At 41.2% G+C, this 27,326-nt stretch overlaps 1 protein-coding gene across 1 annotated transcript in view; it reads right to left on the bottom strand.

Annotated features, from left to right (window-relative positions):
- The window catches only part of FGF2 (fibroblast growth factor 2), a 65,299-nt gene extending 41,042 nt beyond the window's left edge, over positions 1-24,257 (bottom strand). The window contains 1 exon segment of the mRNA NM_001110241.1: positions 23,681-24,257. Within this exon segment, the coding sequence (NP_001103711.1) occupies positions 23,681-24,257 (577 nt within the window).
- Positions 24,258-27,326: the final 3,069 nt, after the last annotated feature.

Here is a 27,326-nt window from a genome sequence, read left to right as displayed (position 1 = left end):
GAAAATACCAAGAAGTCTTCTCTCCCCAAAGAAAGTCTTCTTATACTATGTGTTCTTATTTCTTACACTAAAAAGACATAGTTAATAGCTATAGTGTATACATTTTCTAAGCATCATAAAACCAAGTACACAGGTAGTAAAGGAAATAGTTTCTGGCTCCAGTACTTACACTTCCATCCCAAAAAAGAAGCCTAAAATCACAACTATTGAATGTGTTTCCTTCCCCTGTGCCACAAAAAACTGGTCATGTTGGTTTTTTTGCTCCCTTCTTGTGAGATTTGGAACCGCTCTCTGAAGAGAGCGCCAAGAGTCCCATACAACTAGCTACTTGGGAGTTTTGAATATGAATGTCTGTTTCAACCTAAATCTTCTCTTGCTTGTTCTCACTTTATTTTGTTTTTGTTTTTTTCTCTTTCTTCCTTTCCCTCTTCTACTTTCTACTTCCCTTATCCTGTCTGCTCCCATGACTTAATTTTTTTCTTTCTGCTTCCTCCAAAAAATATATGAGGCTACGTAAGAGAAGAAAAAAATCAGACATCTATAAAATCATCCACCATCGCTCAATGTTATTTCTGGAAGAATAAGGAAAAGTTTAAGGCACAGAGATTAATTCTGTTTAAGATGCTCTGAATCGAAATCTCTTATCTCAGGCAGAGAAAGGAGTCTGGCCCTCCTAAGTACATTGTTCCAAGACCAGAAACAAATATATAACATTTTGCTCAACTCACAACTTTTACTGTATCTTTTTTTTTCTTTTTTTTTTTTTTTTGAGACAGAGTCTCACTTTGTTGCCCAGGATGGAGTGCAGTGGTGCAATCTTGGCTCACTGCAACCTCCGCCTCCCAGGTTCAAGCAATTTTTGTGCCTCAGTCTCCCAAGTAGCTGAGATTACAGGCATGTGCCACTGTATCCAGCTAATTTTTGTATTTTTAGTAGAGATGAGGTTTTGCCATGTTGCCCAGGCTGGTCTCAAACTCCTGAGCTCAAGCAATCCACCCACCTTGGCCTCCCAAATTGCTGGGATTACAGGCGTGAGCCACCGCGCCCAGCCGGCTTCTGCATTCTTGAACATACATTGTTGAACATACACAATGTTCAACATACACAATGTTCTGGAAATGATACATTCATCCAAACTGGTGTTATTAGCAATATGAGGTCTCCAGCCTCAAGTGGGCCCTCAGCAAGTGTTAGCCACTTGGGCATATCCCTGGTTAATTTCCTTTCCTATTCTCTACACCATGCTCTAAGGCTACCCAGCCAGCAGTCACAACTCTCTCAGAGACAGCATTCCCTCCTACTTCAAAGAAATTACTGAATATCACAGACATGAAGTCCCTCAATGTTCCTATACCTTAAAATGTATCTACCCACACTGTGCTAGCCAAGCTAAGCTCACCATTTAGTAGAACATTTGTCTTTTTTTTTTTATTTTACTTTAAGTTCTGGGATACATGTGCAGAACGTGCAGGTTTGTTACACAGGTATACACGTGCCATGGTGGTTTGCTGCACCCATCAACCCGTCATCTACATTAGGTATTTCTCCTAATGCTATCCCTCCCCTAGCCCCCCACCCCCTGACAGGCCCTGGTGTGTGATGTTCCCTTCCCTGTGTCCATGTGTTCTCATTGTTCAACTCCCACTCATGACTGAGAACATGTGGTGTTTGGTTTTCTGTTCTTGTGTTAGTTTGCTGAGAATGATGGTTTCCAGCTTCATCCATTTCCCTGCAAAGGACATGAACTCATCCTTTTTGTGGCTGCATAGTATTCCATGGTATGTATGTGCCACATTTTCTTTATCTAGTCTATCATTGATGGGCACTTTGGCTGGGAACATTTGTCTTTTTCTATAGCAACTAAGCCACCAAAGAGATTTTATTGTTTTGCTGCATGTTAAAATGTCTATGTATTTGGTAGGATTCTGATACGGTGTTTTAGCTTCAAAGTGGAGAAGCACCTTGCCCCTAAGGACACAAGGATAGACCAAGAGACCCAGTCCGGAAGAGCCAGTTGTCCAGGAAGCAAGTAAGGGAGATCCACAGTACAAAGAACACTCTCTGCTCCTGGCCCAGCACCTAATCCCACTCTCGTGAATCCCAGCTCTCTCCTAGCAGTGCCAGTGATGTATTCTAAAAAGTAGCCAAGGCATCTGGTATCCACCTTCCTTTACTTCAGTGTCATCTTGGACCTCTCATGAAGCTCAAAGAACCTAAAGCACAAGTGCTTCTACTGACGATGATACTCCTGCTTCTAATCAATGGCAGTTTTCTTCCACATGAAAGGGGAATAATGCTCTGACAGAAGCAGCAGACATTTGCAACCACAGATCAGAACATGACTTTAAAAGAAACTACCACCAGTGCTACGTAATCAGCCTGCAGCCTCAATTCCCCTCTGTGGCCCATAACCTCAGAAACAGGCTCTGAGGCCCAGGTCAACTAAAGGGACAAGGGAAGAGTAGGGGGTGCTTTGGAGCAGATGGCAACTGACAGACAACAGGCCCAGCAGCAATTGTTTACTGCTGTGACCACAAGTCTCCAGAATACAGGCAACAGCAGCCCACAACATCTCCACATCACGATCACTGTGATCTAGTTGGGAATGCTCCCTTTTTGTTTAACATAATCATGTCCTTTCTTCTGGAATAAGATTATTATTCCTATTTTCAGAAATCCTGAAGAAGAAAAACTAACCCACACACCTCAGAGGAAAGACAAGAGAAACCAGAAGAAAGAACCTGGACTCCATGTGCCCCTGGAAGGCACTAGCCATGGAAGAAGGAGACTCCTTAGGGTCTCAGTGTTGAGCTGAGGATCAAAGCAAAACTGAACCTCTCAGTGTCAACAGGAGGCCAGTCTAGTACCTCTGTTAGGAAGTCTCTGACCCGTGTCCTTGGGGCATCATAGTGAATAAGTTGGTCTTATCCAAGCCAGGGCTTATTCACCACCCTCTTTGGACAGTCAGGCCAGTCTAGGGTTTATGTCAACAAATGCCTTGTGATGGTTAATTTTATGTGTCAGCTTGGCTGGGCCATAGCGCCCAGCTATTAGGTCAAACATTATTCTGGATGATTCTGTAAGGGTGTTTTAGAATGAAATTTACATTTGAATCAGTGGACTTTGAGTAGAGTAGATTGCCCTCCATATTGTGGGGGGCCCACATCAAATCAGTTGAAGGCCTGAATAGAACAAAAGGCTGCTTTCCTCCAGCAAGAAGGAATTCAGCCAGCAGACGGCCTTTGGTCTTGAACCACAACATTAGCTTTGCCCTGGGTCTCCAGACTGCTGGCCTGGACTTGGACTTGCCAGCCTCTGTAATCACATGAGCCAATTCCTTAAAATAAATCCCTCTAGGTAGGTAGGTAGATAGATAGATAGATAGATAGATAGATAGATAGATAGATAGAGTGATCTCCTATTCATTCAGTTTCTCTGGAGAGCCCAGACTGAAACAAGCCTCCTAAAAATCGAGTTGCTAGGTCATCAGGTCATCAGTCCCAGCCCCAGGCAGCCTATTCCACATAGCAAGGTCATCCTCTGTGATGAGACTCCAAAGCCAGGTTGACTTCCAGTGAATACTGCTGCTCATAGACCAAACCCAGTCCATGGGGTCAGTCCAAGATACACGTGTAGCACTCCCACTCCACAGACTCCTAGCTTCCATTAAGCTTAATCTAGTCCTCTGTGTTCTGATCCAGGCCTTTCCTGTCTCTCCCAAGTCATTGTTCCGTGAGTATAAAAGGACATTCCCAAAGAATACGGTTATAATTCTCTCACCTTAGAAAAGTAAATACATCATGGAGAATATATTTGATTTTAGATTTTTGGTGTGCTTTGCCTTAGAATAGACAGTGAATTCGAGATAATGTACTGCTTTCAAATACTAATTAAGTATCATTTCCCAAAGGAAAGTAAAGCAGTTGTGCTGATAATGATCAAGGCCTTGCTTCTCTGTGTGGGACTTGAAAAGAAATAAGCCAAGGGGCAGATGAATGAGTGAGGAATGCGCCCCTTGTAATGCGCGGGCACAGGCCTGACCATGCCCGCTTCCCAGGAGTGCTCCACAGCCCACCCGTGCATCCATCGTGTGACTGACGGCAAAAAACCCCAGTCCACAAGTGTTTCCCGAAACAGGAACTTCTTCTGGCTGCTATCCTATCTCTCTCCTTCCCTTCACATTCATGCACCTCAGAGAAAAGTATTCAACATCTGCATCCACTTCCTCACTTCCCATTCATTCTTCTCAGAAAATTTTGCATAAATAATACATGGATACATTCTTTTAAAAAATTCACAAATACATAAGTAAAGAAGTGACCATTCCCCTTGATCTCGTCTCTTCTAATCCCATTCCTTTCTCTAAAGCTGTAAGCACTTGTTAGCAGTTAGGTATACATCCTTTTCAGATCTCAGTCTTCCTATTTACTACACAAGTATATATCTTGTGTTGGTGTGTGCGCATTTTCATAAATGGACTAATATTTTCAGCATTATTCAAAAGTTTCCTTATTTCACTTAATAAAATGGAGACCCTTCCATTCTTGCACATATACAGGCATGCCTTGTTTTACTGTGATTTGCATTATTGCTCTTCACAGATACTATGATTTTTAAAAATTAAAGTTTCGTGGAAATCCTGCATCGAGCAAGTCTATCAGTGACCTTTTTCAAATAGCATGTGTTCATTTCATGTCTGTCTCACATTTGGGTAATTGTCGCAATATTTCAAACTTTTTCATTATTATTACATGTATTATGGTGATCTGTGATCAGTAATCTTTGATGTTACCACTGTAATTGTTTTGAGGGACCACAAACTACACCCATATAAGACAGCAAAATTAATAAACGTGTGTGTTCTGACTGCTCCACTGACGAATGTTCCCCTGTCTCCACCACTCTTAGGGCCTCCCTGTTCCCTAAGATACAACAATATTAAAGTTAGGCCAATTAGTAAACCTACAATGGCCTCTCAGTGTTCAAGTGAAAGGAAGAGTCTCATTGTCTTTCACTTTAAATCAAAATCTAGAAATGATTAAGCCTAGTGGAGAAGGCATGTTGAAAGCCGAGATAGGTCAAAAGCTAGGCCTCTTGCCACAAACAGCCACGTTGTGACTGCAAAAGAAGAATTCTTGAAGAAAATGAAAAGTTCTACTCCAGTGAACACAAGAATGATAAGAAAACAAAACAGCCTTATTGCTGATATGGAGAAAGTTTGAGTGGTCTGGATAGAAGATCCAAACAGCCACAACATTCCCTTATGCCAAAGCCAAATACAAGACAAGGCCCTAACTCTTCAGTTCTATGAAGGCTGAGAGAGGTAAGGAAGCTACAGAAGAAAAGTTGGAGGCTAGCAGAGCTTGGTTCATGAGGTTTAACAAAACAAGCCATCTCCATAACATAAACATGCAAGGTAACACAGCAAGTGCTGATGTAGAAGCTACAGCAAGTTATCTAGAAGATCTAGCTAAGATCACTGATGAAGGTAGCTACACTAACAACAGATTTTCAATGTGGACAAAACAGCCTTTTCTTGGAAGAAGATGCCATCTAGGATTTTCACAGCTAGAGAGGAGAAGTCAACGCATGTCTTCAAAGCTTCAAAGGACAGGCTGACTCTCTTGTTAGAGGCTAATGCAGCTGGTGACTTTAAGTGGAAGCCAATGCTCATTTACCATTCTGAAAATCCCAGGGCCTTAAGAATTATGCTAAATCTACTCTGCCTGTGCTCTATCAATGGAATAACAAAGCCTGGATGACAGCACATCTGTTTACATCGTGGTTTACTGAATATTTTAAACCCACTTTTGAGACTACTGCTCAAAAAAAACATCCCTTTCAAAAGAATACTGTTGGCTAGCAACATAGCTAGTCACTCAAGAGCTTTGATGGAGAGGTACAAGGTTAACATTTTCATGCCTGCTAACACAACATCCATTTTGCAGCTGATGGTTCAAGAAGTAATTTCTACTTTAAGTCTTAAGATTTAAGAAATGTATTTTGTAAGGGTATAGCTGCCATAGATAGTAATTCCTCCAATGGATCTGGGTAAAGTAAATTGAAAACGTTCTGGAGGCTGGGCATGGTAACTTATGCCTGTAATTCCAAAATTTTGGGATGCCAAGGCAGAAGGATGGCTTGAGCCCAGGAGTTCAAGGCCAGACTGGGTAACATAGTGAGACCCTGTCTCTACAAAAAATTTTTAAAATAGCTGGGTGTGGTGGTGCATACCTGTAGTCTCAGCTATTCAGGAGGCTGAGGTGGGAGGAACACTTGATTCCAGGAGATCAAGGCTGCAGGGAGCCATGACTATACCACTGTACTCCAGCCTGGGTGACAGAGTAGGTCCCAGTCAAAAAAAAAGAAAGAAAGAAAGGAAGAAAGAAAGGAAGGAAGGAAGGAAGAAAAAGAAAGAAAGAAAAAGAGAAAGAAAGAAAGAAAGAAAGAAAGAAAGAGAAAGAAAGAAAGAAAGAAAAAGAAAGAAAGAAAGAAAGAAAACCTTCTGGAAATAACTGACAATTCTAGATGCCATCAAGAGTATTTGTGATTCATGGGAGGAAGTCAAAATATTAACACTACTAAGAGTTTGGAAGAAGTTGATTCCAACCCTTATGATGACTTTGAGGGGGTTCAAACCTTCAGTGGAAGAAGTAACTGCAGATGGGACAAAAATAGAAAGAGAACTAGAATTTGAAGTGAAGCCTGAAGATGTGACTGACTTGCTACAATCTGATGATAAAACTTAAACAGATGAGGAGCTGCTTCTTAGGGAAGAACAAAGAAAGTGATTTCTTGAGATAGAAGCTACAGCTGGTGAAGATGCTACATGTATTGTTGAAATGGCCACAAAGGATTTAGAATATTACATAAACTTAGTTAATAAAGCAGCAGGAGGGTTTGAAGAGTTTGCCTCTAATTTTGAAAAATGTTCTACTGTAGGTAAAATGCTATCAAATGGCATCTCATGCTACAGAGAAATCTTTCGTGATAGGATAAGTCAACTGATGCCGCAAATTTCACTGTTGTCTTATTTTAAGAAATTGCCGCAGCAACCCTAACCTTCAACAACCACCACTTTCATCAGTCAGCAGCCATCCACTGAGGCAAGATCCTATACTAGCAGAACAATTACGACTCACTAAAGGCTCAGATGATCATTAGCATTTTTTTAAAATACAGTATCTTTTCACTAAGTTTATACATTGGTTTTTCAACATATATAATGCTACTGTACACTTAACCGATTACAGTACAATGTAAACATAGCTTTCATATGCATTAGGAAACCAAAAAGTTTATGTGGCTTGCTTTATTGTGATATTCACTTTATTGCAGTGGTCTGGAACCAAACCCACAATATCTTCTTTGAAGATATGCCCATACATCACTTACTATGTTCAGGAAAATAGTCTGAGAGAGATTTACATTTCTCAATTGGATAACTGAAATCATTTCCTAACTGTACTCCCTGCCGCCAGCTTCACACCCTCCAATCTATTACACACACCCGCCAGAGTGATCTCATCAAAGCCCAAATTTAATCCTCTTATTCTCTGATTAAAGCCCAAATTTAATCCTCTTATTCTCTGATTAAAACCCTCCATTGACTCCCCACCACTTCTAGGATAAAGACCAGTTGTTCAGTATGGCTTGCAAGGCCCATCATAATCCAGTCCCTGCCTAGCTAGCAGGCCTTACTTCTTGCCATTCCAAACTTCTTTTGGTTCCCAAAACATGCCAGACCTGGCCCTGCCTCCTTGGCCTTCCTGCCCTTCCCCGCCCTGTCTGCCTGGCAAACATCTACTTGATTCCAAACATTCTGTTCAGTGTCACTCCTGTTTGAAGCCTTTTATGACTTCCCCATTAGAACTTACTGCTATCCTTGCTATGATCTCACTGTCCCATGGGAAACACCACAAGCAAAGCAGGCATACACTTTATTGCCCTTATTGATTTATATCTCTTTCTTGTCGTGCCACAAGACACATTTTAAGGGAAAAGGGCCTTGACTCTTTTCATCTCCAGCACCCAATGCTCTGTATAATATAGTGGTGCTTTGTGGTTAAAAATAACAAATTAATCAATATATTATTTTTATTGAGGTATAATGTGTTCGATCCCAAGTAATATTTAAGGTGAGTTACAAAGATATTGACAATATACCAAAACAAAAAACTTTAAAAATGGCTTTTTAATAAGGCAAATACAAATGAAGGGTTTAAAACTGATGAAGCCAGGAGTGAGATTATTATACTTGCTAGAAGCAGGCCATATATTTGGCTTTCTAGTATCCAGCAGCAATAAGAAATTTCCCAGAGACCATAAGATAAAAATAAGCTGGCTGCTAAGGAAAAGCATAACTAGACCCAACATAGTTACCACAGAGAAGTTTCTCCTAAGGAACCTCAGAGTGGACACTATGTAATGAGATCAACAACAGTCCTCAACATTTCTTTAATGTTTCTGTTAATTATACACAGAGACGAGCTTCACAGAGATGTTTCTCACAAAATCACTCACCATAAACTAAAGTTTCACCCCAACACACAATTCAGTAAACTCATTTTCACTGTCATGTGGTTCAAATTGGTTCTCTCCCAGATGTCAGATTAATTAAAAGACATATTTTAGTGTTTCTAGTGATACTGTCCTTAACATTTTGGACCACAGATAACCTTTTGAGAATCTGACAAAATGCTATGCACCCTCTCCTCAGAAAAACAACCTAGCATTTTGCATCTATTTTTAAGGGAAACCTAAAGCAAATCCATGAACCCCCAGGTTAAAACTCTCTGTCTGGAGGAAAGATGCACTCCATACATCGTTGAGGCAGGCTTCCATAAATAGTATTTCCCCCAACAGGTCTTTAGAAAGGTTCTGCTGTCTGTCCTACCTAACCTAGAGAGCAGAACTGTGTGCTTTAACTGTCAGCCATGGTGGGCATTAGGCTTCTTCTAGAAAAAGAGAGGAATCCAACAGGAACATTCATCCACTTCTGGAGTGATACCCATGGGCAGAGCCAATATTCTCCAGAATTCTTTAACATAAAAGCTCTACAGTTCTACATCATTAAGCATAGCCAAAAATAATTTAAGTGAGGAAAATATTCAAAGTAGGTGTAACCAAATATCCAAACTGTTAATTTTTTAAAATTTCACTAAAACAGAGAATATCTAACTTTGAATAATGTAACTTCCTGCAGTATCTTCCAAGAAAAATTAGTTGAGTTGCAAAATATATATGGAAATAACTAAGTGAATTTTCCTGCTACACAGGAATTAGTTACTTTGCTATTAAAAGTTGGGTGGACGGTCTAGCAAAAAACATAACTTTGGTTTAGCACAATCATCTGAAGCATGATGTTTTACTAGTAATTGGAAAATAGGATCAGCTGTCTATTAAAATAGTTTTAGATTATGATATTGCATCTATATCACCTTTATTTTTTTTCTTTTAGAGGAAAAGCATAATTCCAGTTTATTAAAAGTGATATTAAATCATTAATAAATACATTTTTAAATAAGAGATCAGCCTGGAAATAACAATTCCTGTCCAAAGGTTGGAGGAATATCCGTAAAAGCCATAGACAATATTATACAGTTTCTGACATCAAGTGTCAGGAAATTAGTATTAAATGTAATAGTGTGGAATAGCAGAAATGCCATGACTAAGGAGTGTCCACTCCTCATGAAAAATATGGCCTAAGCCAGGGGTCAGCACATTTTCTGGGGTAAAGGGCCAGGAAGTAAATATTTTACACCTTGAGGGGTATCTGCCCTTGTAGTGTGAAAGTGGCCACAGACAATGTTTAAACAAAGAGGGTGGCTGTGTGCCAATAAAACTTATTTATAAAACAGGCTGTTGGAGCCTGGCCTAAGAATCCTAAATATGAAAAACTCTAGACTCTCTTGAAGAAAATACACATCTTTTACAGGTTGCTATGAGAAATTCGGTCAAATATTCCATGGAAATTAACACACGAAGGCTATGTATACATTATGACTCTCCCATTGTAGCACCCTAGTTACTACTTACTCTGTTATCTTCTTTTTCAGTATTCTCAAACCTCTTGGAGTTTTTTTCAGAGATCTGTATCAAGCTTACTACTTACCTAGAGTTTCCAAAAACACCCTGTATCCCACTTTTTTATATCCATGACAACCACACATCTGCTGGTAACTTTCCTATGTTTTCTGATTTTTACAGACTTGAAACATCTGTGAGCTCTGGGGGCAATGTGCGTACCAGGAGATTGAAGTCTTTCAAGTCCACGATGTTTTTCTCTTTTTTTAAATACAATTTTCATTTTATTTTTTTCCAGAAGATAGTTTTTCTTCAGACCTTAAGGACTCAGCTCCTTACCTGGGCTTTAGTGGAGGTCGTGGGGCAGCACCCACAGGTCTAAATCGGGATCGGGGTATTTGGTTCGTGTGGGCTTCACAAGATCAATTCCTGACTACCTTGCTATGAATGGCACAACTGACACAGCAATGTAGCTTCACATACAACTTGAGAAGCACGGAGGTGTCAAAGACACTCGCTTTGGAAACGTACCTGATAGCTGCAGCCTCTATGTTTCAAATGACAAACTTCTTAATAGCCTTGTACTTGGCCATGCATCCGGCACAGTTCCTGCCACAAATAGGCTGTACGTGGCTATGGCCTTTTTTGGCATAACCATTATTCCTTCTTTTCTTTTGTGTTTTGGAAGCAAGGGCCCAGGAGAGTTTCTGAGAAGTAACATGATCAGAGTTCCTCTTCAGGAAAAAACAATGTCCAACTGCTGAACAACTAGACAGAGTAATTAACTCACTGTGGCAAAGAATAACATCCTTTATTATGGGATACTATGGGCTGAATTGTGTTCCCCGAACTCATGTTGAAGCTCTAATCCCAGTATCTCTGCATGTGCTCCTGTTTGCAGATGGGGCCTCTAAAGATGTGATTACGTTAAAATGAAGCCTTCAGGGTGAGCCCCCATCCAATCTGACTGAGGTCTTTATAAGAAGAGGAAACCTGGACATACAAAGAGACAACAGAGACACAAGCACAGTGGAAAGATCTTGTGAAGAGGCAGCTAGAGAGTGGCCATCGACAAGCCAAGGAGAGGGGCCTCGGAAGAAACTAAACCTGCCAAAACCTGATCTTGGACTTCCAGAACTATAAGAAGATAAATTTCTATTGTTCGAGCCACCCAGACTGTGGTATGTTTGTTATGGCAGCCTTAGCAAACTAATACAGATGAGATCAGTTAGACAGCAGTTGCAGTAGTCAGGGTTAGAACTAGACGAGCTGCAGCAAGATTGCAGTGACCGGCACAAGTGTGAATGTGCTGCAGAAATGAAATGGACAGGGCCTGAGAAGAGAAGTGAGGAGTGGGGAAAACGACACAGTAGAAATTCACTCCAACACCTGGGCCTGGTTGGCAAGGAAGATGGTGATACCATTTGAAAATACAGGAGAGTCAATAAAGGAAAGAGGAGTTTAATTTTTAGACACTTTTCCGGACGTGTCTTGCTACATGCTTTCTTGGTATCTCTTTATCTATCTTGGTCTTTATTCCCTCACATAGTAGACACTCAGAAAATTATTGATTAATGGACAATCTCACTCAATGAAGAAAATTAAACCCAAGCCCATCTGCTTTTGTTGTTGTTGTTGTTGTTTTAAAATCTTACACCACATGTCCTTAAATACTGAAAAGATACCCTCGATTTTTTCTGGAAGAGCCTAACTATACTTTGAAAACATCCTTTTAGTTATCTTTATGACAGTGGTCCCATAAGACTATAATGTCATATTTTTACTGTACCTTTTCAATGTTTAGATATGCTTAAATACACAAATACCACTATGTTACATGATCATGTGTCACTTAACTATGGGGATACATTCTGAGAAATGCATCCTTAGGTAATTTCATCATTGTGTGAACATCATAGAGTGTACTTACACAATCCTAGATGATGGTATAGCTTATTGCTCCCGGGCTGCAAACCTGTACAGCACATTACTGTACTGAATACTGTAGGCAACTGTAACATGGTGCTAAGTATTTGTGTTACCTAAACATAGAAAAGATACAGTTAAAATACAGTATTATAATCCTATGGGACCACCATCATACATGAGGTCTGCAATTAACCGAAACATCATGATGCAGTGCATGGCTGTATGGTATTCATTCTTAATTACATGCTATGCTATTTTTGTATATGCCACTCAAAAATCTTAAGAAGCCCTTAAATACTAAAGAAGAATTGTCTCATACTAAATCATGACAGAAGTCTTTCCTAAACAAAGGAGAGTGGAATAGACAAAGGGGCAGAGGAATAGATGGCACACACTTCAACTTTGCTGGACATGGCAAAGCCTCTGAAAGAGTTTAAATTATTTGCTTAAATCATTATTTCTGTTCAAATTTCTGCTAGTTTGTCCATGGGGAATTCTGGCCATGAACTTGTATTCTAAACACTAAGAAGTCTAGAATGCACAATCACCAGTTGTTATGGACAAAGAGATCATGTTTTGAAAAGCCAATAGGAAAAAAACTATTTTTCTTACTTGTCAAATGAAGATAACAACACCTGCTTCATAAGTTTGTATTTAAGATTAAACAGATATTATTTATAAAGCTGGCATAGAGCATGTTCTCAAAAATTTCACTCACTCATTCATTCAATAAGTACTTGGTAAATATCAAGGTCCTAGGAACATAGTACAGTGGTAAAGGCCAAACACCTGACCCTTCCTCTACCACAGAGCAAAGGGACTCTGCCTAGTCACCATGGCAGTCTCCCTCACTGTCTGGACAGAGCTGGACAGATCCCATGAATACTTCAGGGCTTTCATACCACCCTCCAAAAAATAATCTATGCCTCACTTTTCTCACCCTTTAACAGCTGAGGGTGTCTCTGTAATTCATTATTTTTCAATCCAACACCTTCTGTCTATGTCTTTATACATTAGTACACTCAATTAAAACAGTTAACAAAATTATCTTCCCAACCTCACTTGAATTATACTCCCATTACTGAGTTTAGAGTAATGTAGATATAAATATGTAAGGAGAACTAACACTTAGAAACACATTCAAAATAGAATATTTCTCTTTTCACTTAGCTTTTTTTAAATAAACGCCTTACCCCAAAGAAGATAAGGAAATAATGTTAATAAGTCTTACATTTAAAGGTAAAATATGACTCGGAGAAAAGCTTAGATGAAAAGTTAACAGAAGAGGACCCACGATGCAAAATGCAAGATGATACCATCCCAGAATCAGAATTTCCAAAATCAAAGGAACCTTTTTCTCTTGAGTCCCCATCCAATTCAAGTAGTCATCCAGCCAGTGAGTAAATGACACCTCTCCCCAACACACAAACACACACACCCCATCTCCAAATGAGCCAACACTAGAAATAGCTATAAGAAGAAAGGTCAAATGACACTTGGTAGAATAAAAAAAAATCTAGGCAAGAAAAGTAACATAATTAATAGAAAAAGTAAGAATACATAAAGAAGACATGCAGCAAGTATTGGATTAAAAGATATATAGCAGGCAGTAGAAAGATTATTTGCATTTCTAATTCAAAAGCAAAGTGTTTATCAAGTGATATGTTTCCAAAAGTAATTTTTTAAATGGAAGCATTATTTGACCGTTTTAATCTCTTCCATTTCCTATTGATGTAAGGCCACCTAAAAACTTATGAATTGTTTTCTATTTACAAAATGATTCAGCTTAGAAAGGAGTAGAATGAGACTGGTCATTCAGTAATTTCTCCCACCCACCCTTGCAGACATCACATCACAAAGACTGTGACTCACTTTGTCATACAACTTCTATCCTCTTAAGAGTTTTTCAGATTGTTGTGATGAATACTGGGTCATAAATCTGAATAAATTTTCAGATGAAACTATCCATGCCATTTCATCACAGCCCAAAATATTAACAATGGTACCAGACGGTCCGCAATACTAACTTTTACAATGATTCACTGGTTTTAGACCTGAGTAAGAGAGAGACACACTGACGTAAGGATTGAAGTGTCTGAATCAGGTATGAATTCCCAGGTCTGCGTTCCTTAATTAGAGTACTATAACCAGTTCTGGAACTGAGCATTAATGTTGGCTAGAAATATTAATATGTTACTTAACAGCTGAAAAGAAAAGTTTCCAAAATAAAAAGTGATCCAACAAATGACTACGCTTTACCTTTATTGCTTCCCTTGAATAACGTTAAAGGTGTTTGCAGAAAAGAACTACAGTGCTGCTGCATTCAATTTACCATTTTATATGCCTCATACTATAGTATTTATACTTATTTGAAGTTGTTGCCCATTCAACAAATATAGAGTGAACCTTTTCATGGGATTCAGACTGGTCACTCATTCAGCAATGAAGCCAAAAGGACCCTGGGATGAGTAAATTCAGCCTCAGACCCTCAGAATAGAAAAGAGTAAAGAACTACTGGGTAATGTGGTCTGGATTTTTTAAAAATAAAAATTTATTGCCAGCTAGGAATTTCCAGTAAAACTGGGGGACATAAAATTAAAATACAACAAGCTATTAGAGAGAATTTTTAGATAGCACACAGAAAAGGAAAGATGGATACAGGATGATGTGAAAGAAATAAGGCCCAAAGCATGACTGGAAATGGGATAAGGTACGAGGACAGACAGGACATTTCAGCTTAAGGAAAACTGCCTGGTTAAAGGCTAAGATGACAAGGAAGACAGGAGACGTGAAGGGAAGGTCAGAAAGGAAGTTAAGAGACTTGGCTAATTTATTGAGTACATCTTCAATTTAACCAACATTCTTTGAGTGGCCACTGTGTGTGAGGATAGATGCAGCAAATGGGATCCAGTGCTTGCCTACAAAGAGTTCACAGTCCCAGTGCAGAAGCCAGACACATAAACCACTAACTATTACAGAAAGCATGAAGTTCTGTGTTCAGACTATGTACCAAGTATATGGGAAAACAGTAAAAACCATTAATTCTCCCTGGGAAGGTAGAGGAAAGTTTCACAAAGAAGTCTGTTGGGCTGGATCTTAAAGGATTTTTCCAGAGAAAGGTGAGGATGGGAGGAGTTGTGAGAGAGAAATTGATAAGAAAAAGAAGGATTTTTCAAAAACAAGAGTCACATGAAGAAAGGCCAATCATTGTGACAGTAATCGTTATGACACATTAAAGAGACTATAATTAAAGCACAGAGTGCTGCAGCTTCAGGAAGGTATGGACGGTAAACAGTAAGAAATAAGGTAGGTCATGTTTAAGAAGGAAAGCCAGGTAGGTCTGGTTAGTGCTTAAAATTGCAGGAGAGTAGAGGTCATTAAATCAAGAGGCAGGGCAAGGAAATCACTATGGCTGGGAAACATTTTAGAGAGATATATACGAAAGAAGTAGAGAAAGGCATCAAAGACAATTCCATGGTGTCTAGCTTTGGCGACAAGAATAATAATTCACTACAAGCAGAAATTCAGGAGGAAAGGGTGCTAGTTTGAGAAAATGGTGTTAAGTTCTGTTTTATGTATGTTAAGTTGAAGCTATGGCAGTGTGTCTGCCCTCCAAGCAGTGGGAAATTGAGATGGGGAATCAAGACAGAGACAGAGACAATACATGATCTTCTGAAGGAATACAAGTACACAGAAAGAAGAGTAGAAGGCTAAAAACAGAACCTTGGGGGAATACAAATGCAAAAAAAAAAAAAACAGAAGAAAGTGGAAAAAAAGACAGTTGGATGGGCAAAAGTATAACCGCCTGAGGAGTTCTTCCAGCCTGCTGCACAAGGAAAGACCACAGCATTGCAGTAAAGAAAGAGTTTAATAAACACAAGGCCGGCAAAGCCACATGGGGGATGGAGTTAGTACTCAAACCAATCTCATCCACAGCTCATGGGATAGGAGTTTTTCAACAGCAGTTTGAGGGAAAGGGTGAGGATTGCTATGCAATGGGTGCTTACTGATAATTCATTGGGCTGAAGATGAAATCATAGGGGGTCAAAGTTGTCCTCTTGAGTGGAACCATTCCTGGGTGGGGCCACAGGAGTGGTTTAGCAGGTCCAGCTGGAGCCATGGGTGTCAGACATGCAAAAAACCTGAAAAGATATCTCAAAAGGCCAATCTACAATAGTGGTGTTATCTGCACCACTATTGGTGCACTAGTGGCAATCTATTAATACGTCTACACCTTAGCACAACTCAGATTCCTGTCCTCCCCCGAAGCCTGAGGGCCTTTCATTAGCTTTATAAAGGCGGTTGAGTTTTGGGGAAGGCTTATTATCCTTTAAACTATCTCCCAAAGTTATCTGGGCCTAAGCCCAGAAATGATTAAGGCAGCTTGAAAGCTAAAGGCAAGAGGAGGGGAGTGGGCTAGATCATATCTCTGGCAGTGTCATAATTTTCTCAGATATAACTTTTGCAAAGGCAGTTTCAAAAGGAGAACCAGGTTGATGTGATGTAATAGAAGCCAAGGAATTATCAAGAAGTCAGAGGCAGACAATACTGCCACATGTCAGAGTAGCATGAAAAATTGGAAAAGGCCACATGATTAAATTAGAAGACTACTGGTGCTCTCATAAGAATGATTTAAGTGGAATACTGAGGGCAGAATCTAGAATTTAAAAAAAAAGAAAAGGAGATGATGTAGAAGAATGTACTGATTCCAGGATATTATTCACAAAAGAAAATAAGAATGAAAAACAATGCACAGCATACCTGAGAAAGTTTTATATTGCATAGTGAGACAGGACAGCCAAGTATAAAGGGGTCCCTGGAGAACCTCCAACTGGCCTGCACACTGGGAGAATGGGGTGGAGCCACAGAAGTTCACGCCCTTTGCAGGGAGGAGACTGGTCTCTCCTGTTCGGGGTGGTAACTTGGGAATCAATCTGTGAGATGGGGGCCTGTTAATATGAACCCCTATTGCTTTGCTGTGTTGTTTTTCCTTTTTTCTTTCTGACCAATAAATTCCATAATCCCTCACCCTCCAAAGTGTCTGTGAGCCTAATCTTTCCTGGGCGTGTGACAAGAACCAGGATTTTCCTACAACAATAGTACATGATAAAAATCTTAAATACTTTTAAGGAAATCAGAATTCCCAATAAAAGTTCTAAACAATTTTTCCTGAAAAATGATTCATCTTTCTCTAGATTATTCTAAGAAAAACTAATAGCCAGTCTCCAAAATTCCGAAATGTTTCCCAAATATAACTTTGCTATATATAATTATCTTCATTTAAAGACTGACCAAGTATCTAAACACAGACGTCAAGACACCAAGAAAACTGTAAACTTTGACCAAGCTTTATACAGCATATGGCTCATGAGTAGTTATTTCACAGCAAGTTCCACAGAGAATGTTTTCCTCATCAGCTGACATTTAGTGAGCACTCTCTGAGTAAAAAGTACTGAGCTTTTTATGATGTTTATTTATATAAAGAAGTCATGGTTCCTACCTTAAGGTGCCAGCATCTTAAGGTGCCTAAATTATGAACAGAGAATAATCTGTTCACAGAATGCAGCCAGGTCATTACTACTCTGTACAAATTTCTTTTAAAAAATACTTTTTTCTTGGCTAATTTGAGTTATTTAATTACAAGTTTTCATTATAAATTAACGTATAGCTTAATTATAAATTAAACCAGGATCATTCCTTTCAATTGTTCAATTATATCTGGAACATACACTTAATATTCACATAGCTTCTCTTCAATTTTTAAATCTCCAAAATACCTTGAAAATCTGTGAACTTTTCATTTCAGAATTCTATTGGATAATTCATCTTAGAGGTTAAATTGCAGAAGTCAATAGCTCTATAAAAATACAAATACACACATACACACACACACACACACACACACATCCATTATACATTTCTGTAAATGAATAAGAATCAAAGATACACCGGTCAAGTCAAAAGTCACCTTGTGCAGGAAGAGTGACAGAAGACAGCTGGATGAGACATAAACACTGAATATTGGCTGTCTGTTGCCTCCAGGCCCTTCCAATTTCTTCAAACTAAAAATATTCTGAAGGTGTTTAGAATGAGACTGGTCTGGCTTCTAAGAACCACAGTCTATGGCTCAAAGGGTGAGTTCCCCTGGAAGTTGCCACTTTTCTTTTCCTCCTCTCCTAAATTCCTGTGGCTATACATAACCTAGCTTAAAAGGCCTTGTTGGCGGTCATTATTAAAGGGAGAAAAGAGAAAGCAGGAGCTAACTGAACAGTGGATACACCAAGGAAACACTTAAAATCACAGTGCCATAAGTGCATTTTCTAATGATCCAGCTAAAACTCTATACAGATAATCATTATTCCAAATTATTATGCAAACAATCAAGCATTAACTATTTATTGAGCACTGACAATATACAAATTAAGTACTAGACCAGATCCTAATTTCAGAGCACAGAAAAGGACAAACTCAAAAATAAAACAGAACAAAATACATTTGTTTGGACAGAATATCCTGATGAGGTTAAGATTTGTGCCCCAGGCTGGGCACAGTGGCTCACGCCTATAATCGCAGCACTTTGGGAGGCCGAGGTGGACAGATCACCTGAGGTCTGGAGTTCGAGACCAGCCTGGAAAACATGGTGAAACCCCGTCTCTACTAAAAATGCAAAAATTAGCTGGGTGCGGTGGCAGGTGCTTGTAATCACAGCTGAAGCAGAAGAATTGCTTGAACCCAGGAAGGAGAGGTTGTAGTGAGCTGAGATTGTGCCACTGCACTCCAGCCTAGGTGACAGAGTAAGACTGTGTCTCAAAAAGAAAAAAAGAAAAAGAAAAAGATATGTGCCCCAAAGATACAGATTTGCCTTGCTCCGTTTCATGGTCATAGACTTTTATCCCATGCCAGCCTTCTTACAGACGTGTGCTACGGGACAAAGGGGCCCAAGCAGGGTATTTGGAAAATCAACAAACACTAGAATTGGAAAAACAAGCAAAGACTACAGCACATGTGTAATTACCAGCTTGTACAGGCATCTCGTGGTTTTAAAATAGTAGTTCTAATAATGTGAGACCTTAAATTGTCTTTTCAACATCACTGATGATGAGTTCTCAGAATCAGTGTATAGATGAAGAAAGTCAATTTTATGCTTATGATATTTAAAGAACCGTTCTTGTTTTGTTCATTACATCTGTAACATTTTATTTTCTAATTAAACTTTAAAATTATGTCCTTCCACATAAAATGGCATCATAAATCAAAATGAGAATACTTAAAACCCAATTGTTACACCATTGTCAAAGTCTAATTACATAACAGTCATTTTATAAACAAATGAAACCCCTCAGGGCATGTCATGAGGGGATATTGCCTTTTCTAGGCTGAAGTCACTTGGCATCAAACTCATCTTAAAAGGCTCCTAAGGTGTGGTAATATCTATGACTCATGAATTGTCCTTTCATTGCTGTACTGATTACATGATTTCCAAGATTAAATGATCTATTAGATTCTGACTTCATTTGTTTACTGCACCCAATATTTATTACAGTAAATATCAAGTTCATTAAGTAAAATTATTGCTATCCACTTGCCAGATATTACCAAAGAGAGGTGGGGGGAGAGAATCTAGTACGTGTATTATTAAATCAATGGTTCCATTTACCCCAAAGGCAGTAGTGAAGAGATGGAAAGGTGGCTTTATCCAAAACCCCAGGAAATCAACCTGAGGCACCCGTAAACTAGTAAGAACTCTTCAAAGGGGCTAGCAGCTCACTACCCTGAAATGGAGGAAGCCTAACCAAAGTGGGGTCCAGCAGGGCACACTCTATGGTGGAATGAAGAGCGCACTGAGGCTGAGGGATGGCAGGAAGAGAAGGCAAGGGACCAGGGGTAAGAAGCTCATTCAGGATAACAAAAGAGGAAACCCACAAGTGAACTTGAGTAATTGGTGACTCTTCTGAGCTTCAGTATCCTCTTCTGTAAAAAGAGATGGGTAAACCAGAAGGTCTGAAGCCTCCCTTTGATTTCACAAGTCCATGTTTTTATGCTTGGGGTTGCATGGAACACATGCAGTAGCAAAGAGCCCAGGGGTCAGGCCCACCTACAAGCCACCCCTGCTCCACACTGGGGTGGGCAGGTCTGCCTTTCCAAGTCTCAGCGTCCTCTGGAGCCTGCAAGCAAAGAAGTGTGGCACACAGGCAGTCACCTCCTGGGAGAAGCCCAAGTGTAGATCCAGTACTTCTAACTACTCTCATTTTTTTTTTTTTTTTTGTAAATAAGAGCACCTGGAATAAATTGAATACTAAGTGTACATAAGCAGCATACATTTCACTTACTATACTCTACCACATGTTGTACGTGCTGCTTGGGATAAAGTGTTCTCTCTTCTGAATGTTTTTACACAGCTTGCTACTTTAGAGTATATACTTAACATTATCCATTCCCACCGCATTGAAAGAGGCCTGCCAAAAGTTAAGGATGCCAAAAGGCAGGAGTGCAGCGCACATGCTGGAGAAGGAGAAACTCTCTAACCACTTTTAACATCTTGTTTTTATCAAGACTCTCATGTCAAATGAAAATTATTCCAGGACTATGAGAAAAACGCCAGAAAATGGGACCTTTTGAGTGCAAATTCAGGAGAATGCCCAGGTGTGAAGCACAGTTGACCTTCAGCAACACTGAAAAATTGGAAACATTTGTGTTGTGTCATCTTCTCCTACCTCCTCTTTTAGAAAATTTTCCTCTCTTTCCTACCTCACAGCTTCCCACTCTGCCTCCTCTTCCCCTGCACCTCTCCAGGACCCCATCATTTATATCACAGTCTTCAAAGCATCCCTCCCCAAACTCGTCCTTCTGGCCAGCTTTTGGGGAAGAAATTGCACTCACAATTTAATCCATACTAAATGTTAAAATCTGATAATGGTTGAACTTGGCCTTTCAAAAGTTACCTGCAGTTTAGAAAACATGTAGGCACAAAGTGTCATGCCAAAGGAAAAAAAATTCCAGTGACAGATGTTCAGGTCAGTTGGACAAAACAGTCTGAGGAATGAGACCATAGATTTTTCACCTTTTCAAACAGGTCTAGAAATCTGTGCCATAATGTAGTAGGAAACTGTGGCTACTATTAACTCTTCTCCATGTTTTCTGGTCAGTTTTATTTGTTTTGGGGGGGTTTCCTCATGGTTTGGTCAACTATCAGTAAACATCCAATATGTGAGAAAATAATATACTGTACTTAAATTTATGTCCAGGTTGGGCTACATAGAAATAGATGAAATTTGTCATTTTTAGATTTGTATTCTTGTCAGTCTATTGCCTGGTACAGGTATCCTTTAAAAAAAAAAAAAGAAAGAAAGAGTAGTCTCTTTGGGGACTTGGGAAGAAAGGGTGGGAAGTTGGGGAGGGACAGGACTACAAACTGGATTGATTCAGTGTATACTGCTTGGGTGATGGGTGCAACAAAATTTCACAAATCACCACTAAAGAACTTACTAATGTAACCAACTACCACCTGGTCCCTAAAACCCTATAGAAATAAAAAATTTTTTAAAAATTGGTAGTCTCCACAAGTCTGGATGAGTTATTCTACATTTCCCTTTTAATGTCTTGTCCTTAGCTAGTTATAAAGTTAGCAGAGTTCTCCACCTGAGTACCAGTGACATTTGGGGTCAAAAATGTTTTTGTTGAGGGTATTATAATGTGTATTGTAGGATGTTTAGCAGCATCCCTGGCCTCTACCTGCCAGATGCCAGTAGCACCCTTCCAGGTTACGGCAACCAAAAATGTCTCCAGGCACTGTCAAATGTCCCCTGGGAGGCAAAATCGTCCCCATTTGAGAACCACAGAGTTAAAGTAAGATTACAAAAATGAAAACCCAACTCACAGTTAAGAAGAAAAAGTTAACAGTTGTTTTTACAACGGTGGTAATGTGGTATGCAATTCAAAATTATGTCCACTGGCTAACCTCTACATAGTTTTATTCTAAGGCGAATCGGGTATCAAAATCTTCAAAGAAAAAACGATTCAGCAACTAATAGAGTCTGAAGAAAAAGAGTATTAGGGGAAGCCCCAAATATTAATTTAATTTAAAGGGAAATTCTTCTGTCTTCTGGTCATAATACATGCTTTTTAATAAATAATTTGTGATACTAGAAAGAACAAAACCAATTGGGACACACAGCACCTTGCCCTTGTCAGCTGAGATGGCGTAGCAGACAACTGCAGAACAAATTTCAATCACAAAGATAATTTTTTGAAATAGATACTCAAGTTACCAGAATAGAGAACTAGCACTAACCCATGTAATAGGTTACAAGCATCTTTTCAGTTTTACGGGATTAAGTGATTGATAAAATTTTTAAATTATGGCAAGCCTGAAAAAAATTAAATACTTGCCTCTCTTGCAGGTTGCTATTTTGGAAGCAATAAAGACTCAGCTCATATGAAAGTGTATTGCCCATTCTTCTGCCAATTCACGTTTGGTTGTAGAATTTTCTTCTCTTCCACCCCCCCTCCACCTCCCCTCATGATATCCCATTAGCATCCCAAGACAAAGGCAGAACTACAGGGGAGTGGCGCTGGGACCCCTGTGGGTCTTTTCTCAGGCAATGAGAGAATCAGATTCTCCACCTGGAACCCATAAAGGAAGGAACGCCATAACACACAGCTTTTAAAACACATGTTTACATACACTTACAGGAGGACAGGTTACAATATATTCTAGTCCTCTTTCTCTCACTTCAAATTCCATCAGTGTGGTAAATCGGCTCATCTTATGCCCCTTTCTTTCTCTTTCCTCTAGACCAGTGGCTCTCAAAGTGTGATGTGATCAGCATCCCCGGGGACCATGTTAGAAATGCAAATCTTCAGCCCCCACTCCAGACTTAGGGAATCCCCTAAAGTCCAAGCACTCCTTATTTAGGCCAGTGTTCTTTCTAGAACCACAAACATTGTTTCTTACAGAAAGCAAAACTGCAATTCTCATTTCCTCCTCAAGCCTGCTGCAAGGTAGTAATGTATTAGCCCCACGTGAGCGATGAGGAAACCGGCTCTGGGGTTGAGTCGGCTCAAGGTCTCAAAGCTAGTCACTGCAGGTGGAAGATTAAAGTGTTTGCACTTCTTTTCACTACTGAAACAAAGCTATGGCACTTTATTAACAACATCTGGATTTTTTGCTGGTTGGCTGGTTGGTTTTTGTTTTTGCTCTTTCAGCTTTCGTCAATTCGGAAAAATATAAAACAGAGTGGGTGAGAGTAGTGTGCCATATGCCTCGGGTCGTCCCGAGTCGGAATTTAAGGGCAGGACTCTAGAAAGGTGTTTTTCCAGTAAAGACCGTTTCGTTCTGCTGCGGTCCTTCCCGGGACAGCACGCAGCAGATAGAAGCGGCCAGAGCTGCATGGCGGGGCCGCGGGCATCCCCGACGCGACAGGTTGTCTGCGGGAAGAGAGCCAGTCCGCGAGGCCCCGGCGCGCCGCGGCTCCGGGCCGGGGGTACTGGTTTACAGGGCAAATTGGCACACCCCAAAGCCCAGGGGACACCCGGGCCTACGCCGCAGCCCGGGAAGGAGGGGGTGAGTGGTGAACCCGAAACCGCCGAGGGCCGCGCGGCCAGAAACCACGCGGACCGCTAGGGTCGCAGTGAAGATCCGGGAGGAGGGTGCAGGCTGGAGGGGAGAGAGCGGGCGAGAACCCACGAAATGGAAATGAGGCGGGGAGAGCGGGCCGGCACTCACTGTGAGGGTCGCTCTTCTCCCGGACCCCGTCAACTCGGCCGTCGGGGTGGATGCGCAGGAAGAAGCCCCCGTTTTTGCAGTACAGCCGCTTGGGGTCCTTGAAGTGGCCGGGCGGGAAGGCGCCGCTGCCGCCATCCTCGGGCAAGGCGGGCAGCGTGGTGATGCTCCCGGCTGCCATGGTCCCTGCGGGGCCCGGCCGGGATCCCCGAGCCGCTGGAGCCGCGCGGGGAGCCGCCGTCCCCCGGCCCCGGCCCCGGCCTCCGACCCGCTCCGGGGCACGGCCCCGGCCCCGGCCCCCCAGCCTCCCGCCCGGCAGCGCGCGGCCGCGCCCGTGGTCCCCCAGCCTCGAGCCGCTCGGCCGCTCTTTTGTCCGCCGGCCTCTGGTGCGCGGCGAGCCGGCGGCCCGGGACCTGGGGTTCACGGATGGGTGTCTCCGCGGACGCCGCCTGGGGAGAGCCGCCTCCCAAGCTGCAGCGCCCGGGATCCCGTTGCAACCGCGGGCACCGCGTCCGCTAATCTGGCACCCGCCGGGCCGCGGCGTCACATCTTCTACATCTCCACCCCCCACACCCACCAGCCTCCCGCGCCCCCAGTTCTCCTCCCTCCTGCGCGCCGCCCCCTACTCGCTCGGGTTTTCTGGGGCCGGCCTCTGAGTTCGGCGGTTCGGCCACAACACGCAAGCGCGCGACATCAGTCGGGGGGGTGGGGGGAGCCCGGCCTCAGTCGGGGGCGGGGGGCGCGCGTCGGAGGCCGCGGCAGGGCTTTGGCAATCCCTGGGCTCCACCGCCCCTTATCCCCCAAAAGTCACCCCGGCCCAACCCCCGCACCACCCAAACCACGTTTAGGCTTTCTCCACACTGCGGGGCTTTTGCTGCGCAACCAGCCGTGACTCAACTTTTAAAAGTTTAAACTCAACTTTCTCCCCCATTTTTTCCCCGCTAGCGTTTCAAAACCGAGAAGCCGTTTCCACCCCAAAGTAGAGAAGTTGCAATCCAAGGAAGAGTCTGTGTCAGAGCAGGCTTTGAAAATCTCTAAATCACCAAAAGACGAGGGGTACAAGTGGGGCATAAACTTTAAAATTAAAGGACAGAGGCTGAAGTCGTCTACCAACAAAAGGAGAGAAAGAGGCCAGAGAAGGGGAGCAGATTGGGTTGCTAAAACGAAAAGGTTTCCTTTACTGACCTAACTTGAATTAGACGACGCAGAAAGATGAGGATGGGGATAAGGATAAATCCTTATCGCGATTGAAGCGCATTAATGTCTTAACTCGGACCTGGCATTTGCCCTAGCTAAATTGTTATGCATTTCTTGGAGAGAGAGTTATTTTCTGTAAATCCCAAATGTAAAATTGAAGTTAATTGCATTTTGGTAATTTTCAGTAGGATATAGCAGGTGCCACAGATGACTAGGAAAATATCTATTCAGAAAACTTGCATGTATTGAGTACCTACTGTGTGCAACACATAATGTTGAGTGTGTGGGAGATGCGAGCGTCTCACACACTGAGGGAGATAAGATGGGTAGCATGAGTAACACAAATACCAGTAGAAAGTAGGCCATAGAAGAGTAAGACTAAGTGCTGTGACATTTCAGACACGGGGTAACTCAGCTTGGGGAGGCAGGAGATTTGGGGAAGCTTCTAGAAGGAGTTGCAAGTATGGACGTGCCTCCTTGTAGAAACATTAGGTTTCAAAAGGCCATGCATAAGTGCATTTGTTCTTAAGTCTCCAAGAAGGCTTTAACTCCAGATGCATTTCTAGAATGTTACATACAGGAGAATGAGTAAATTCTTTGAAGCTTTAAAACCAGGCATACTGTTGTTTTTTTATTTTTATTATTTTTATTTTTATTTTTAGACAGATTTTTGCTAGTGTTGCCCAGGCTGGAGATCAATGGCACGATCTCGGCTCACCGCAACCTCCACTTCCCGGGTTCAAGCGATTCTCCTACTTCAGCCTACCGAATAGCTGGGATTACAGGCATGCGCCACCACCACGCAGGGCTAATTTTTTGTATTTTTAGTAGAGACGGGGTTTCTCCATGTTGGTCAGGCTGGTCTCGAACTCCCAACCTCAGGTGATCTGCCTGCCTCAGCCTCCCATAGTGCTGGGATTACAGGCGTGAGCCACCGCACCAGGCCCAAAACCAGGCATATTCTTCTTTCTTCTTGCAGTTGGTATATGTTCTATGGAGGAGGAAAAAAAAATTTTCCCCATTCATTACTAGGTTTATGGCTGAAGCCCCTGTAACAAAAGACACATTAACAAGAGAAAAACATACTAACTTATTTATGTAAGTTTTACACAAAACAGGAGACTTCAGAAATTAAGACCCAAAGTTAAGAGGGAAGCCTGTGTATTTTTAAGGCTAGGATTGATAAAGAAGTGGAAGTCATGGAGAAGTATGATTGGACAAATCTGTGATCTAATGGTAATAAACTGGGGGGACTTACTTAGCAAGGCCTATTTGCTCAGATTCTTTTCCCTGTCCCTGTGTCTTCAGAGATAAGGATGTCCGTTTCCTCCAGGTATAGGGAAGGCACCTCTGGAATGAAGGTCTTATGGTCTGCCTCAGAAGAGAAGATCTGGGGAAAGTGAAAGTAACCCTCTTGCTTCTGCTCTTTTCTCAAGTGCCAAGGTACCATTATTTTTGGGTAGCATGTCCTGAACCCCATCAGTTCTCTAACATCTCTCTCCAAAATGGATTTGTTTCATCTTCATTGAAGATCCGTCTGTTGAGACAAAATCACTCCCTCCAGATCATCTCTGCAGGTGCTACTGTGGTGCTGAGTAGTCACTAGAATGATTGAACTCTCACTTGAACTCTGTGTCACAGAAACCTGAGGATTCCAGGAGCACGAGGATAAAATCTAAGTCATGATATTTTTTAACAATGGCATCCAGAAACCTGGGGAGCAGCTATACGCAGTAAAATAACTTGTATTCCCTACAATTCAAACAAATAATCTAATTTTCAAATGGGAAAAGATTTGAACAGACACTTCTCCAAAGAAAATATACAAATAGCCAATAAGCACATGACAAGGGGCTCAACATCATTAGACATTAGAGAAATACAAATCGAAACAACAATGAGATACTACTTTACACCCACTAGGATAGCTATAATTAAGAAATAACAACAACAAAAAATAACAAGTGTTGAAGATGTGGTAAAAGTGGAACCCTCAAACATTGCTGGTGGAAAGGTAAAATGATGTAGTCAATATAAAAACAGTCTGACAGTTAACTCTAAAATTAAACAGAGTCACCAGACAACCCAGCAATTCCACTCCTAGGTATGTAGCCAAGAGAATTGGAAACATATATTCACATGAAAACATGTACATAAATGTTCATAGCAGCTTTATTCATAATAACCAAAATGTGGAAACAAGCCAAATGTCCATCAAATGATGAATGGATAAATCAATTGTGGTATATCCATACAATGAAATGTTATTTGGCAATAAACAGAAATGAATTACTGATACGTGCTACAACATGGATGAAGCTTGGAAACATTATGCTCAGTGGAAAAAGACAGAAAAGGCCACGTGTTATATGATTCCATTTATATGAGATGCCTAGGGTAGGCAAATCCATAGAAACAGAAAGCAGCTTAGTGGTTGCCAGGGCTGAAGGAG

Source organism: Pan troglodytes, chromosome 3 (genome assembly GCF_028858775.2).
Source record: "Pan troglodytes isolate AG18354 chromosome 3, NHGRI_mPanTro3-v2.0_pri, whole genome shotgun sequence".
In the NCBI taxonomy this organism is placed as follows: domain Eukaryota; kingdom Metazoa; phylum Chordata; class Mammalia; order Primates; family Hominidae; genus Pan; species Pan troglodytes.
This window is presented reverse-complemented; position numbering and strand designations above follow the sequence as displayed.